This window comes from Ictidomys tridecemlineatus, chromosome 1 (genome assembly GCF_052094955.1).
Source record: "Ictidomys tridecemlineatus isolate mIctTri1 chromosome 1, mIctTri1.hap1, whole genome shotgun sequence".
NCBI classification, from domain to species: domain Eukaryota; kingdom Metazoa; phylum Chordata; class Mammalia; order Rodentia; family Sciuridae; genus Ictidomys; species Ictidomys tridecemlineatus.
In genome coordinates, this window is record NC_135477.1 from 250,209,655 (window position 1) to 250,223,778 (window position 14,124).

The following is a 14,124-nucleotide window of genomic DNA, read 5'->3' on the forward strand; positions in this document are numbered from 1 at the left end:
TTCCTCCAGATCCAGAGAAGACTGAGCTTTTGAGATGCCACCCTTAAAGTCATATCCTCAGACCCCTCTGTTCTATGAAAGAAGCTGAAGCTCAGCTGGCTATCTCTCAGCTTCAGCAGGATCTAAATCCAATCCAACTGATTCTGCTCAAGGCAGGCTGCTGTGAGCTCCACCCCAACCAGGGGCTGGTTGTGACTTTCACTGCTGAAGGTCAAAGGCCATTATTTCCCAAAGAGAAAGACTGAAGAAAAAAAAAAGTCAGAGAAAGAATAGCAACACAACTGGAAAGAATTAAACTGCCTTACAACGCTGGAACGCAGATTACGTTGGGAAAAATGGAAAATTTCCAGCTTTCTACACTTGAACCCAAACCCCCTACAGTGTCAGGAAATCAGAAACTTAAACTGTCACAAGGAATATAATGGATTGTAAAGAAAGCATATACCACTTATCAGGGAGTAAGCTCTTGCTGGCTGCCAATTCCTTAAAAGGAGTGTGGTTTTTAGAGTCACAAAAGTAAGATGCACAAAAGTTTTGCATGAGACTTTGGAACGGAAACTTTTCAGTAGGTCTTTTCTCGTGGATTAAAATCCAGTCTTATTACCATCTATGCCCACTGCCTGTAGAAGAACAGCCTATGACCCAGGGTGAATTTGCTGGAACACTGGATAGACAGGAGGAACCTAAGTCGTTATCAAGAAACTGACTTGCTAGAATCACTAACAGGGGGCTTCTACCATTCGGATGGGGATAGAACACAAAATCTGAGCACAGAATAGAGTATCTAGAAAAGGCCAAGAAAAATATGTGTGGGAACCCTGAGTGTCTCTAATGTCTCGTGACTTCCAAAACTTTATGGGAGAACATACTCTGATGAGTCAGCTCCGTGCTGGCTGGGAATGCCAGTGCAGGAACTCACTTGTGACTGCTCTCAGGCTAGTTTTGGCCCCGTGGACAGGGTGACTCAGGAGCAGATTTGGGGCTGACAGCACTGGCCAAGCCTCAGTCCTGATTGGTCTTCCAGCCACTTGTCATCATCTCCCAGAGCTGAGAGGGCATTTTTTAAGACAAGTTTGTGATGATTTAGATACAAGTCTGAAGATCAGGCAGAGTGAGTGACAGGTCCTCCAACAGCCCTTTTTATATGTACAATTCAATGCTTGTAGTAAATGTTCCTAGTGGTATAACTATTACCACTATCCAATTTTAGAGCATTGTCCTCACCACAGAAATATGGCTGATGTCCACCTGCAGTTAATCTCCATTCACACCCCCAAGCCAGGTTAAGCACATGTTATGTGTGTGCCCTTCCCATCCCTCTACCCCATATCCTCACTTCACTTTTCAGTACACATTGAATACAGTGGTGCCTACATGTTTCCTGGTAAGGGAAATTACCTGTACCTTTACCTACACAGTAGAGTGCAGATTCTAGTGTGCACACCCACCCATACACACACACACACACACACACACCACCACTACCACCACCACCAATAACAACAACAACAACAACAACCAGAGAACCAATATAGTATCTTCCCTATCTATCCTTCCCATCTGGGCAAAGCTCAGCACTACTAATGGTGCTTCCAACCCAGGTATTGTAGGCATGGCCCTGGTTTTCAAAGGCTGCAGGAAGATGAAATGTTATTCACTATACATATCACTTTTAGAAACCAACTTCACGCAGACCTTTAAAACAATACAGATGAATTCAGAGGTGAAAATACAGGCGAGGATCAAGGAACTGAAGAAAATCACCATAATCCAACAGCTTCCAGAAAACCAGTTACATGCTCACCCAGCATTTTCTTAATGTGAAAGATTATAAACATTGTTCTCAAAAACAGTGGAAAGACAATCAGAGGTGCACTTTCTAAAATGCTCTTCTGCAGTCTGTGTGAGAAGATAGTGTTTGCCAGTCTTGCATTCAGAGGTTAGCTGGCTGTTTTGCAGCATGAAGTAACACACACCATCAGGTGAATCTGCCCGGTGGGGGTCTGTGAATGGGCTGTCAGCACCACCTATCCTGAGAGGAGGATCAAAGACTGACTGCTCTGGCTTTGTCCTGAAAAGAGCCTAACATGAGACAAGATATGCACGAAACACCCTTCAAACACATTTTCATTAACTAATGCTCACAATTGAGTTTATTTTTTAATATTATAAGTGTTCATTAATTGAAATTTTATAGAAAAATGGATTCACACACACAAAGAGCAAAAGTCAATACTTCTTTAATTTTTCAGGATATAAGGAAATGTACAGCATCTTTTACATGGATGAGTCTCTTCCCCTTAAAATCTAGAAAGAAGTTCTGTATTAATTTAGTGCACTTGGAAAAAAATTGGTTTTCATAGGAACATCATAGTTTCCTGTTTTTTTCCTCCCAAGTCTACCCTCAGAATGACAAAAAATAAGTACATGTCACAAAATGTATTAAACAATAGTTGAGCCTGTACCTCTTCCTAAGAGAAAGACAAAACTGAAAACTTAAAGTCTTTATAGAGCTGGCATTTTAAAAAACAAACAAACAAACAAACAAAAACCATAAAAAGCAGACATTTTAAATGCAGAAGTCCCACAGTGCCTGTCCCCAATTCTGTAACAAAGCTCATAAAGTTATATATTTTCTATTTTTGGAAAGGACAAAAAAAAGTGATATGAAAACTTTAAATCAGACAAACACAGAGATTATTTAAATGTTCAACTTTCTGTTTTCATGGTCACTCAGAGAAATCATCGAAACAAGACTCTGTATAACAATGGTAGGAAGACATGATCATCTCATGGAACACGTTTCTGATGACAGAGGATCCCTGTGAATGAGACTGAAGTGATTTCTACTGTGGGTCCTAAGAATGGAACTAACACAAGTAAAAGTCTAGAATCAAATAGGCAGATTTGCACATGACCCTGACTCAATTTCAAGAACAACCTAATGCCCATATTTGAACTCAGAGGCCGATGATTAAGATTGGATTGCTTCCTGTGGTTTCTCGGCACTGAGGAGTTCTCCGGTTTCTCCGTCTCACAATGGTTGGTGATGTCCATCCAACAATGCTAAGGTTTGAAACACAGGAGAAAAGAATCCACTTGCAAAAACAACCTATGCATTGGTCTGGGGATAAGTAATAACCAAGAAGGTAGTTCTGTGGTATCTGAAACGCACCATGTCCAAAAATATGCAAAGAGCAGACACACGCCAACAGAGGTGAATTATCATCATGAATTCATAGATTTTCACACAGATCAAGAGGATTCACAGAACTCCCTAGGCCAACACCAGCCTGCAAGCACACGCTCCAGCTGTCAAGCAGCAGAAATGAACCTCAGAAAGAGAAGCTGGAAATGTGCCCCAGTGACATCCTCTGCACTTCAGAAAAGCAGGTGCTACTGGATGTCAGTTCATCAGCTGATATTTCAGTCTATCAGTGTCAAGCACTGCTGTTGACCTGGGACCACTGGGCGATTATGCTCAGAAAGAGCTCTTCTTCAGAAAAGAAGTCATTCAGTTGGGTTTAACATTAAAATGCAAGAAACTGAATCTATCACTGGGTAAACCTTCCCTTTAAAAACTGCCATAGAAACGATTTCTCAATCAAGTGTAACCCTAACCCTTTTCACTACTGGGAACAGTGCCATTCCCACATGTACTTCTACAAGCAAAGAAGTCAAATTCATTCTCAAGAATACCAATAGGACCAATCTTTGTCCTGACTGGCACAACATTTCACTTATTCTTCAAACAATCAAAAAAACCTCCTTTGCTACTCCCAAAGGTTGGTGATTGATTCAAGTTCTACAAATTACGTGACCATGATCTTCCAATTATAGCATCCTAAATTACAGATGCATCGATGTTACAAGTTCTTGCAGGAGCTTCCAACTGTAGTGCAAGGGTTCTATAAGCCTATTGTTTTCCATACTGAAAAACAGGTATGTAATATCATAAAATCTTCCCTTAAGTCAACCTGCTAGAGTTTCACAAAATTACAGAATTTGCCTTAGAACTGAGACACTGAAATCCTATCCCATCAAATTTGATTGGCAGTAACAACAGTGCAACCAAAAAGAAACTTGGGAGAGCCTTTGCCTCTCCTTTTTAATAACCTCATATGCTCCCACTCAGCAGAAGAGAACAAATCTCCCACATTTTCTTTGTCTTCCAAAAATAGCCAGCCTTGTAAAGGGAAGGCGCGGGATAATGAAGACCAGATGCCTACCTTCACTGGTAGCCACATTCTTCTGGGCTTTGGTCGGCGTGTGATCTGTACTTGAACTCACGTCGGATGAGATGCTTGAGCTGCCTTTGCCTAGAGAAAACAGGATTGAGATTTTGAGTTTTGTAATTTCAGACCTGGATCGTGCCTTCCAACAGCCCCACATCAAGCCACGTCCCTCATTTCTAAGAAAGGAGCTGTGAAACCAAGAATGGATTTTATTAAGCTTTTTGCCTGATGTGTTAAAAAAATCTTTGGAGAAATATCTGACCCATGTTACAGCAGAACCAAAGCTCTCCTATAATATGACCTGACTATAAACTCAGACAAGATTATAAAACATAGTCAAATATGATAACGTAACCTTGTTTTGGCATACACGTGAGTAAGAAAGTACATGTGGGAAACACATCTCCTGAATTATTTTTTTTTATTTGCAACTATAAACTATGCATTTCTCAGTAAAGGAAATAAGCAAATCTAAGAATCAGGCATTATGGGAGGAGCAAGAGCCTGCTGGCTCCATAGAGCTGTATCACCTTAAAAAACAAATTCCGTTTTAATAGTTCCTTCTTTAAAAACCACCAAGACCACTTCATTTTCCTAACACAGTGATTCTCACCTGGGAATGATTTTTCTGGGCATGGAGACACTTGACATGTCTGGCATCATATTTGGTTGTCATTAATGGGGTAGAGGTGCTACCTCATCTGAAGGGCAGTAGCCAGATGTGCTGCTGAATGACTTAGAATGCACAGGACAGCACCCTGGAGAAAGAATTGCTCAGCATAAATGCCTGTAGTGCTGAGGGTGAGATAATAATCTTGCCTAAGCTCAGCGGTGAGTTTCTGCTCCTCTAAGCTTTAACATAATCATACATGTTACTATTGATAAACGTGCTCTAAATGTCACATGAAAGTCTGTAAATAGGAACCACCCTTCATTGTCCAGTAAGGAAAGTACCTAATGCCTGTGCTGTGCAGACTCAAAGATGATCTCCGGACACCCATGTTCTTGTATCATCTTCTCCTCCTTGAGTGTGGGTATAACCTGTAACTAACTGACCTTTAACCAATACAATACAATATAGCAAAGTTGAAAAGATTTTGCAGATGTAATTAAATCCCCTAAAGAGCTGACTTAATTAATCTAATGAGATTAGATGAACTAGATGGATGCTTTAAGGGGATCTAGAGAGAGATCCCTCCTGCTGGCCTTGAAGCTCAAATACAATGAGTTCCACTACCACAAGGAAATGAATTCTGCCAACAACCATGTAAGCTGGGAAGAGGATTCCAAAGGTCAGATGAGAGAACGGCCCTCACCTAATCCTTGTTCCAGCTCTGTGAGCCCTGCAGGAAACACCCAGTGGATCCATGCCCAGAATTCTGACCCAAAGAAATGCTGGGATAACAATGTACCCCAAGTTATGCAGCAATAGGAAACTAATGCTGCATCCTAGTAACTGTATCTCAGTTGAACTCCTCAAACCACAAGTATTGATCAGAACTCCCATATGCAGCTGAGAAACACTATTTCCTAATGGTCTTCTCTGCCCAGTGGTGCGTGCACCCAATGCACAGAATGGTTATGTCCCTAGAAATCCATGTACTGAAAAGGTATCAGGAGGTGGAGCCTTAGGGAGGAAATTAGGTCATGAGAGTGGAGCCCTCACAGGTAGGATTGGTGCCTCACCTGTCACGTGAAGAAACAAGAAGAAAACCGTAAATGAACCTCAGAAAACAAGGAATCTACTGCCTCCTTGATCTTGATTTTGCAGCATCCAAAACTTAAGCCACTCAGTCTATGGCATTTTGTTACAGCAGCCCAAACAGAGTAAGATAGTATACAACCCTAGCGAGGTGGAGTGAGCTCAGAGCCTAAATTCAGAGTAGAGAAGTACATCTGGGCTTAGACTTAAAAATCTTCAGAATTGTTTTGTTCTGTTGAAAGTTATGGAACAATCTGACCTCATGTGTAATTTCACCTGAGCAGGGAAGAGAACTGGCTGCCGTTTCCTCTCTTGACACATTGAGATTTGTGGCTCTGAAACAAATCCATTATTTACTTTCCTTAGTTTGTGCCCAGCCTTCCTCTGTAAGCCTGGCAGAGTTGCCATTTATTTTCCATGGTTCACCTTTGGAGGCGGCTGACATGAGGTGGGGGGCTGGTACCCAATTAGAAGTACATCCACCTGGTCTCTGACCTCAGTCTGCCTCTCCTTTGCTTTTTGACCTTGAGCCTTCATTTCTCCCCTGGAGGCTCAGTGTCCACATCTGGTAGGGGAGGTGGCTGCACTAAATAATTCCTGATGGCTCCAATATTCTGTACTTCTATGAGTCCATTGCATTATTCTTCAAGGCCAAGCAATGCAAACACTCCCTTTAATAGGGCAGAAAACAGTAGTGCACACCACCCATACATGTACTTAAATTATTTCAATTATATTATTGCTTAGTTATGCACAAATGGAATGCTAGAAATAAACTCCATATGCTCTAGTTGTGATTCAACAGAAAACCAAAACAAAATGATGAATTAAGGACAAACAATACAACCCATAACACTCAAATTAATAGCACTGGTTTCACATGAGAGATGATGTTATTTTGCTGAGGAAAACTTGCTTTTCAAAACTCAAACACAATACTGGATGCTAAAGCCCAGGTTTCTTGACTTGAGCATGCCTGTGCTACCCAGCAGGCGCTCTCTCCCATGACAGACGACACCTCAGTGGCCCTTCATTTAGGCTGACAGTACCATCACATTTCCAAGTCTACTCCTTTCTTCCTCATCAGTCCACAAGAAGATGGGAAACTTGGACCACAGAATCTTGTGGCAGGGCTCCATTATAAAGGCAAATGGGTACACAATTATTACCTTTTATGATTCTTAATTGATACATGATAACTAAACATCTTTGTGCGTTAGTCTGATATTTGAACTCATGTGTATGATGTGTAACGACTGGGTCAGGATGACCAGTATAACCATCACCCTAAACATTCATCATTTCTTTGTGCTAGGAATATTCATTTTGCAATTATCATCAATTTAAAAATGCAATACAAGACAACAAATTTCAGAGGAAATTCTCAGTCATGCCTGAGAACATGTGTGGGTCATGCCTCAGGGGGCCAAAAATTCCAGTTTAAGAAAAGCTGGTGTATGAAGGAAGGGGATAGAATTGAGGAAATAATATTATTAATGTTATTCATGTAGTTAACATTGAGTGCACATGCTGTATTTTGTACTCTAATACTCCAGATGCTTCATCTTATTAAATATTCACTATGCACCACGACAGAGCTTCTGAATCTCTTTTTCATTATTGCCCTCAAAACTTTAAGACTTTTTTTTTCTAATTACCCATGTGAACTTGTGACACCACTGATATACTGTATATCTGTGTGTGTGTGTGAGAGAGAGAGAGAGAGAGTGTGTGCACTTGCTTTATGCATAAAAAAGGGTACTAAAGTGTTTTTCCTCCACTTTTTGTCCCTAGGCAGCAATACTACATCCATTGAGAATGTATGTCCTTAGAAAAGGACGACATTTTAAAAACACCTGAGCATTTAAGCCTTTAAGCAATTAAGGAGAGCAAGATTACAGAGAGATAAATACAGATGATTAGTTGATTGTCGTTGTGATTTTACAGAATTACCTACCTCAAACTAAAAGTGAATTAGTGAATTCTGAATCACTGCTCTAGTAGGAAATTCAGGGCGAGGTGAAATATTTATCATTTCTTTGAGTTGGAAAATTCACTTTACAATTATGTGTGAACCTCTGGTCACATTTGTCAACTGACCAATACAAGAGTTTGTGTTACGCTTGTTTGTCTTAAAAGACTTCCAGCTTAATGTTCCAGCTCAATTCATTAACGTTGAGTTGAGGGCCAGGGCACTATATCTCCCATCTGAATGGGCTTGTCTAACACAGGTGGGGGAATATTATAATTTCCTTGTTTTTGGAGACACAAGCCAGTTCTTCTGCAGAATACCTGGGAGCCATTTTAAGTAGTAAACTGGACCAATAAAAGGATAAAAAGAAAAAAAATAGGTGCTAAATAGACTACAAAAGGGACACTTATGTATAATATACAAGCTAAGATTAAGATATATTCCATGTTTTTTTCTTTAATTGATTTTGTTTTTAATACATGACATCAGAATGCATTACAATTCTTATTACACATATAGAGCACAATTTTTCATATCTCTGTATAAAAAGTATGTTCATACCAACTTGTGTCTTCATACATGTACTTTGGATAATGATATCCATCTCCTTCCACCATCATTGCTAACCCTTTGTCCCCTCTCTTCCCCTCCCACCCTTCTGCCCTATCTAGTGTTTGTCTATTCCTCCCATGCTCCCCTCTCCCTACCCCACTATGAGTCAGTCACCTTATATGAGAGAAAACATTTGGCATTTGGTTTTTTGGGGATTGGCTAACTTCACTTAGTATTATCTTCTCCAACTCCATCCATTTACCCACAAATGCCATGATTTTATTCTCTTTTATTGCTGAGTATTTTTCCATTGTGTACATATGCACATTTTTTTTATCCATTCATCCACTGATGGGCATCTAGTTTGGTTCCACAGTTTAGCTATTGTGAATTGTGCTGCTATAAACATTGATGTGGCTGTGTCCCTGTAGTATGCTGTTTTTAAGTCCTCTGGGTATAGACCAAGGAAAAAGATAGCTGGGTCAAATGGTGGTTCCATTCCCAGTTTTCCAAGAAATCTCCATACTGCTTTCCATATTGGCTGCACCAATTTGCAGTTATACCAGCAGTGTATGAGTGTACTTTTTTCCCCACATCCTCTCCAACACTTAAACCCCCAGCTCTCACCATGCACAAAACTCAAGGACCTAGTAATTAAACCAGAGACTCTGCACCTAATAGAAGGAAAAAGTAAGCCCTAACTCCATCATGTGGGATTAGGCCCCAACCTCCTTAATAAGACTCCTATAGCATAAGAATTAAAATCAAGAATCAATAAATGGGATGGACTCAAACTAAAGTTTCTCTCAGCAAAATAAACAACCTGTAAGGTGAATAGAGAGCCTACATCTTGGGAGCAAATCTTTACCCCTCACACATCTGATAGAACACTAATCTCTAGGGTATATAAAGAACTCAAAAAGCTAAGCACCAATAAAACAAATAACCCAATCAATCAATGGGCCAATGACCTGAACAGATACTTCTCAGAAAATGATATACAATCAACAAATATATGAAAAATATTCCATGCTTTGATAATTATGTCCAAATAAATTATACTGTCAAATACAACTGAAAAGAACAAATTGAGAGAGAGAGAGAGAGAGAGAGAGAGAGAGAGAGAGAGAGAGCTGAAATAAGAACGTAAAACATCACATCAATCAACTTCATCTAAGAACCTGTTCTTGGGACACTCAAAGTTTTCAACACTCTGTGCATGTTTGTGATTGACCCCAAAGTGCCATGAGTATTGATTTGTGGACTACAGATAAATTGTACCAAGTAGGCAAGTACTCAAATACAGAATCTGCAGATAATGAGGATTGACTAGACATGATCTTGTCTAACATGGATCAGCAAATAATTTTTGCAGCTTGTTACCTTTTCAGGTAGACTGGGAAGGGTGGCATCTACTGAAGGGCATCTAGGTTGGGATCAATAAGCCTGGGTTTTCTGTTACCTAAACCCTCTTAGTTTCTTCAGCTATAAAAGGGGTGTGTGGGGGAGGTCAATTCCTGCTTCATAGTGTTATGTAAAGATCAAATAACCCAGATATATGCTTTGGAACAGTGCAGGCGCCTGGAAACACCCAACAGCTTAGTATAATGAGGCTCATGTTTTAGAGACTATTAATATTCTTCTTTCCTTCTTGGTCCTGGAAGCATAACCCCCTTGAGTTCAAGTGAAGAGGAAGTGGGCTGGTACTGGGGAAAGGGTGTACAGAGAAGAAATGCTACAGAATGAACTTGGAGTTTAAAAAATAAAAGGCAGTGGGGAGGGATTATTCAGCCTCTAACATCCCCCGAAGAGAAATCCGCAGTACAAAAGTATTCCTGCCAGCCAGGCTGTTATCTTAGGAAGGAAATGGCTACATTTCTTGGCTCCTTTATCAAATTAAGGGCCAGGCCTCTCAGAATAGGCCCTGGAATTGTACATGAAAAAATTTAGGTAAGAGAGAATAGACTATCAGAAGTCCCTCTACCCGCACCCCATCCCAGAGGGACACTGGGAAGGACTGAAGCCTGGTTTCCCCTCTCGGCTTCTCCTGGAAATAGGGAAGGTGTGTTGAGTAGGGCAAGGGGCACTGCCAATCTCACCCCATAATTAGGACAGGTGCAGGGTTGTGGGGGTGAGGGGCTGCTCATCCTCCCACTGGAAGCCAGGCTGCAAGGCAAGGCTGGGCTCTGGGGGCTCAGGCTGCAGCGTTAGCAAGTCAACGGGTTCCCTGGTAACATTGAGGAGACCCCAAGCCCAAGAGACGGGCTGTGGGCTTGCCCAATAGAGTCAACACAATGGACAGAGGTGCTTCTATGACATGACAAGAAGGCAGGTGGCTGCAGCAGAACCCTGGGGGACCCAGACAGACCGGAGCAGACACTCCATACAAGCAAGGACTAGTAGTGTGGGGTTTACACTCTAGCTGCAGATTTTTTTGGCATCCTGCAGGTAGGGCTCAGCAATCTTGGTTCCAACATGTCCTCCAGGTGATTCTGTTGCCCCAAGTTTGAGAAGCTCCCAACAGGTACCACTGCCTGACCTCCCTGAGCAGTGCAGAGAACCCAGTAAGAGGCGGCAAAGTGCTCAGCCCAGGGTATCACACAACCAAGTGTTTCATAGATGCCCGCCCTGTCTTTACAACCCACTGTGGCCGCCTATTGTGTGCAGTTGGAGTAATGGGACATTTGTGGTTTGGAGGATGGCTACTGGAATTAGAGCAGGCTTCAAAACCCACCTTCCACCATTTCCAGGCCACGTCTACACCTGTGAGCAAGTCTCTCAAACTCTAACCTGTTTCCACCTCCATGGAAGGATAAAACCTCTTCCACTTTCCCCAAATGGGCACCCAACTGCCTCCGGTACACAACTTATTTATTTTAAATAACTGGCTCACTTAATTGTCAGTTTGGGTAGGTTTGAAATCTGCAGGCCACTGGGCCCCGAAAACTAAGGCAGACCCTGATGCTATAGCCTGGGGGCAGATTTTTTTTTTTCCCAGTAAACCTTGATTTTTGCTTTTAAAATCTTCAAGTAAAGGTGGAGGGGGGGGCATTCATATTATTATTAAAGAGAATCTCTTTTACTTACGATCAACTGTTGTAGTTGTTGGTCTCATTTACAAAACAGCTTCACAAACACAGCTAGATCATCCTTGGACTAAATAACTGGGTGCTATAAACTGGCCATGTTAACACGTTTTAATCAGCTATTTTGCTAAAAGGATCTGACCAGAAGAATTTTAGGGGAAAAAGTCCATTTGGGAGTTTTGGAGGTCTTAGTCCATACAAGACTGGATCCAACCCTTTGGACTCAGGTGAGGTGGGACATCATGGTGGAAGAATGTGGCAGAGAGAAACAGCTCCCATGAAGATAAGAAAGCAAAGAGACTCCACTTTCTGATACAAACATATACTCCCCAGCCACGCCCCCATGAACCACCTCCTCCAACCACAACCCACCTGCCTCCAGTTCCCAGCCAGATAATCCCATCAGGGATCGATTCACTGATTAGGTTAAAGCTCTAACCCAACCATTTCTCTTCCCAACCTTCTTGCATCGTCTCACAAGGGAGCTTTTGAGGGGCACCACATCTAACCATGACAACACATAACACAAGCCATCACCATGCAGACCCACAGGATTTTAAACACCGAATCGACCACCTCCCAGCAACCTATCCAGCAGATGTGTCAAATTCTCTGAGCTTCAGTGTCTTCACAAAATAGACATAAACACACACAAAAAGCAGCAACCAGTTTCGTCTACTAACAATGGGGAGAATTACACATGCTTCATAATTAGGGGAAGGTTGCTACGAGGAGGAACTGAACTAAATTATGCATACAGATTATTCAATCACATCCACACTGCGAGCTATTAACTTGGCCCCATTTATCACAGTTTAATTCACACTGGGGAACAAGAAATGAAATTTAAAACAACGATTATTTTACTATCCTATGCAATAGTGAATAAATATATAAATAATATATGGTTTTGTTCAGCTTTTTCGCTGCTGTAACCAAAGACTTGACAATAACAATTTTAGAGGAGAAAACATTTATTGGGTGCTTAAGGTTTCAGAAGTCTCAGTCCACAGACGGCTGACTCCATTGCTCTGGGCGCAAAGTGTAGCAGAACATCATGGCAGAAAGGTGTGGTGGAGGAGAGCAGCTCAGGACATAGCAATCAGGAAACAGAGAGATTGGCTCCCCAGGGACAAAACACAAACCACACAGGCACACCCCCAGTGACCTACCTCCTCTAGCCACACTCTACCTGACTACAGTTACCACCCAGTTAATCAATTCAACTGAATTAATACTGATTGAGTTATGAGAGCTATAACCTATCATTTCACCTATAAACTTCCTTGCATTATCTCACACATGAGCTTTTGGGGGACACCTCATAACTAAACCATAACACATTCATTAAATTGTATATATTCTACACATTCAGCAAAAATTCTTCAAGTATAAACAAAGTTGACAATTCTATTCAGTAATTGCTTTTTCTATATTAAAGTTGTCTATTTGATCAATGACTAAAACCCCATTCGGGGCTATTAGTATAGTTCCTGTTGGATTTGGTAAAGTTTTCTCCTTCATTTAATTTCCTCCCAAGTGAGCTAAAAGTCCAAATGAGGACAATCGAACAAACAAACAAAAAAATTAGGTATCAGATACAAACAAACATCAAAACAAAGGAAAACTGGGAAATACACTGACGCAGGCAAATGTGATTTGTAATGGGTTAACATATATGCATATAATTCCAAATTGTACCACGGAGACATCAGTTTGTGGATCAATCTTTTTGGTCACTTGAGACAAACTATTAACCTAGGAATGTTAGCAGAAGAATGTGCTAGTCTTATATTCCAATCAAGCGATTCCTCTGGGCTTTCTGTTGGAGCGTGCCAGGTTTTTCTGATGTTTGAAGATCAAGAGAATATTCTTTAAATGGAAACCTTCTTAGTGAGGGTTTTCAAATTTCTTTTAATTTAAAAATTCCCATGTGTAAAAAGCAAAAACTAAGCTTTTCCTCTTTTCTCATTCTTAGTGCCCAGGCTGATTTTGTAAGTGCATTTATTTAAAACAAGGAGACAATAAGAATTTCTACAGTGATCTATAATAACCAAGCAAAGGAAAGGTGTAGAAAAGGAAAATCAATACATGACAAAAAAATGAGTCAATGGGGTCTTTTGATTTCTAACATTAAGAGTCCAAAATATCTCATACAAAATTGATTCACTATATGAATTCCAGACTGTGTGCTCTATGTTGATCACATGGATTATAACCGCAGACTTCTAACATGAAATCCACAAACAAGTCCATGAGCCCATGTGGTGGCCTCAGTCCCATATTTCCTGCTTCCCTCCACAACCTTACTTTCAAACTGCTTCTGGTAGACCACGGGAGCCTGGTTTAATAATAAATGTCCATACCAAAGGAAAGAGAATTTTTTCCAATATCTCACACAATTAGATCAAGGGAGCACTGGGTCATATTTGTGTATTGAATTCACTGTCATTTTCCTGATTCTTATCTTGAGAAAATTTCTTATCTTCTTTGATCCATAGTTTACATATCTATATAAAAAGAATAATAATATTAGTTATCTCAAAGAACGATCTGCCTTAATCCCTAGCCCAGGTG

At 40.9% G+C, this 14,124-nt stretch overlaps 1 protein-coding gene across 3 annotated transcripts in view; it reads right to left on the reverse strand.

The window, feature by feature from the left end:
* Fbxl7 (F-box and leucine rich repeat protein 7) overlaps positions 1-14,124 on the reverse strand; it is a 372,044-nt gene that overhangs the window by 262,676 nt on the left and 95,244 nt on the right. For 2 of the 3 annotated variants that reach the window (XM_005336749.5, XM_021734203.3), the window contains one exon: positions 4,230-4,319. In XM_005336749.5, coding sequence (XP_005336806.1) covers positions 4,230-4,319 — 90 coding nt within the window. Of the gene's footprint in view, positions 1-4,229; positions 4,320-4,848; positions 4,959-14,124 lie in introns of those variants that run through there. The other variant, XM_040271802.2, reaches the window with a different exon arrangement.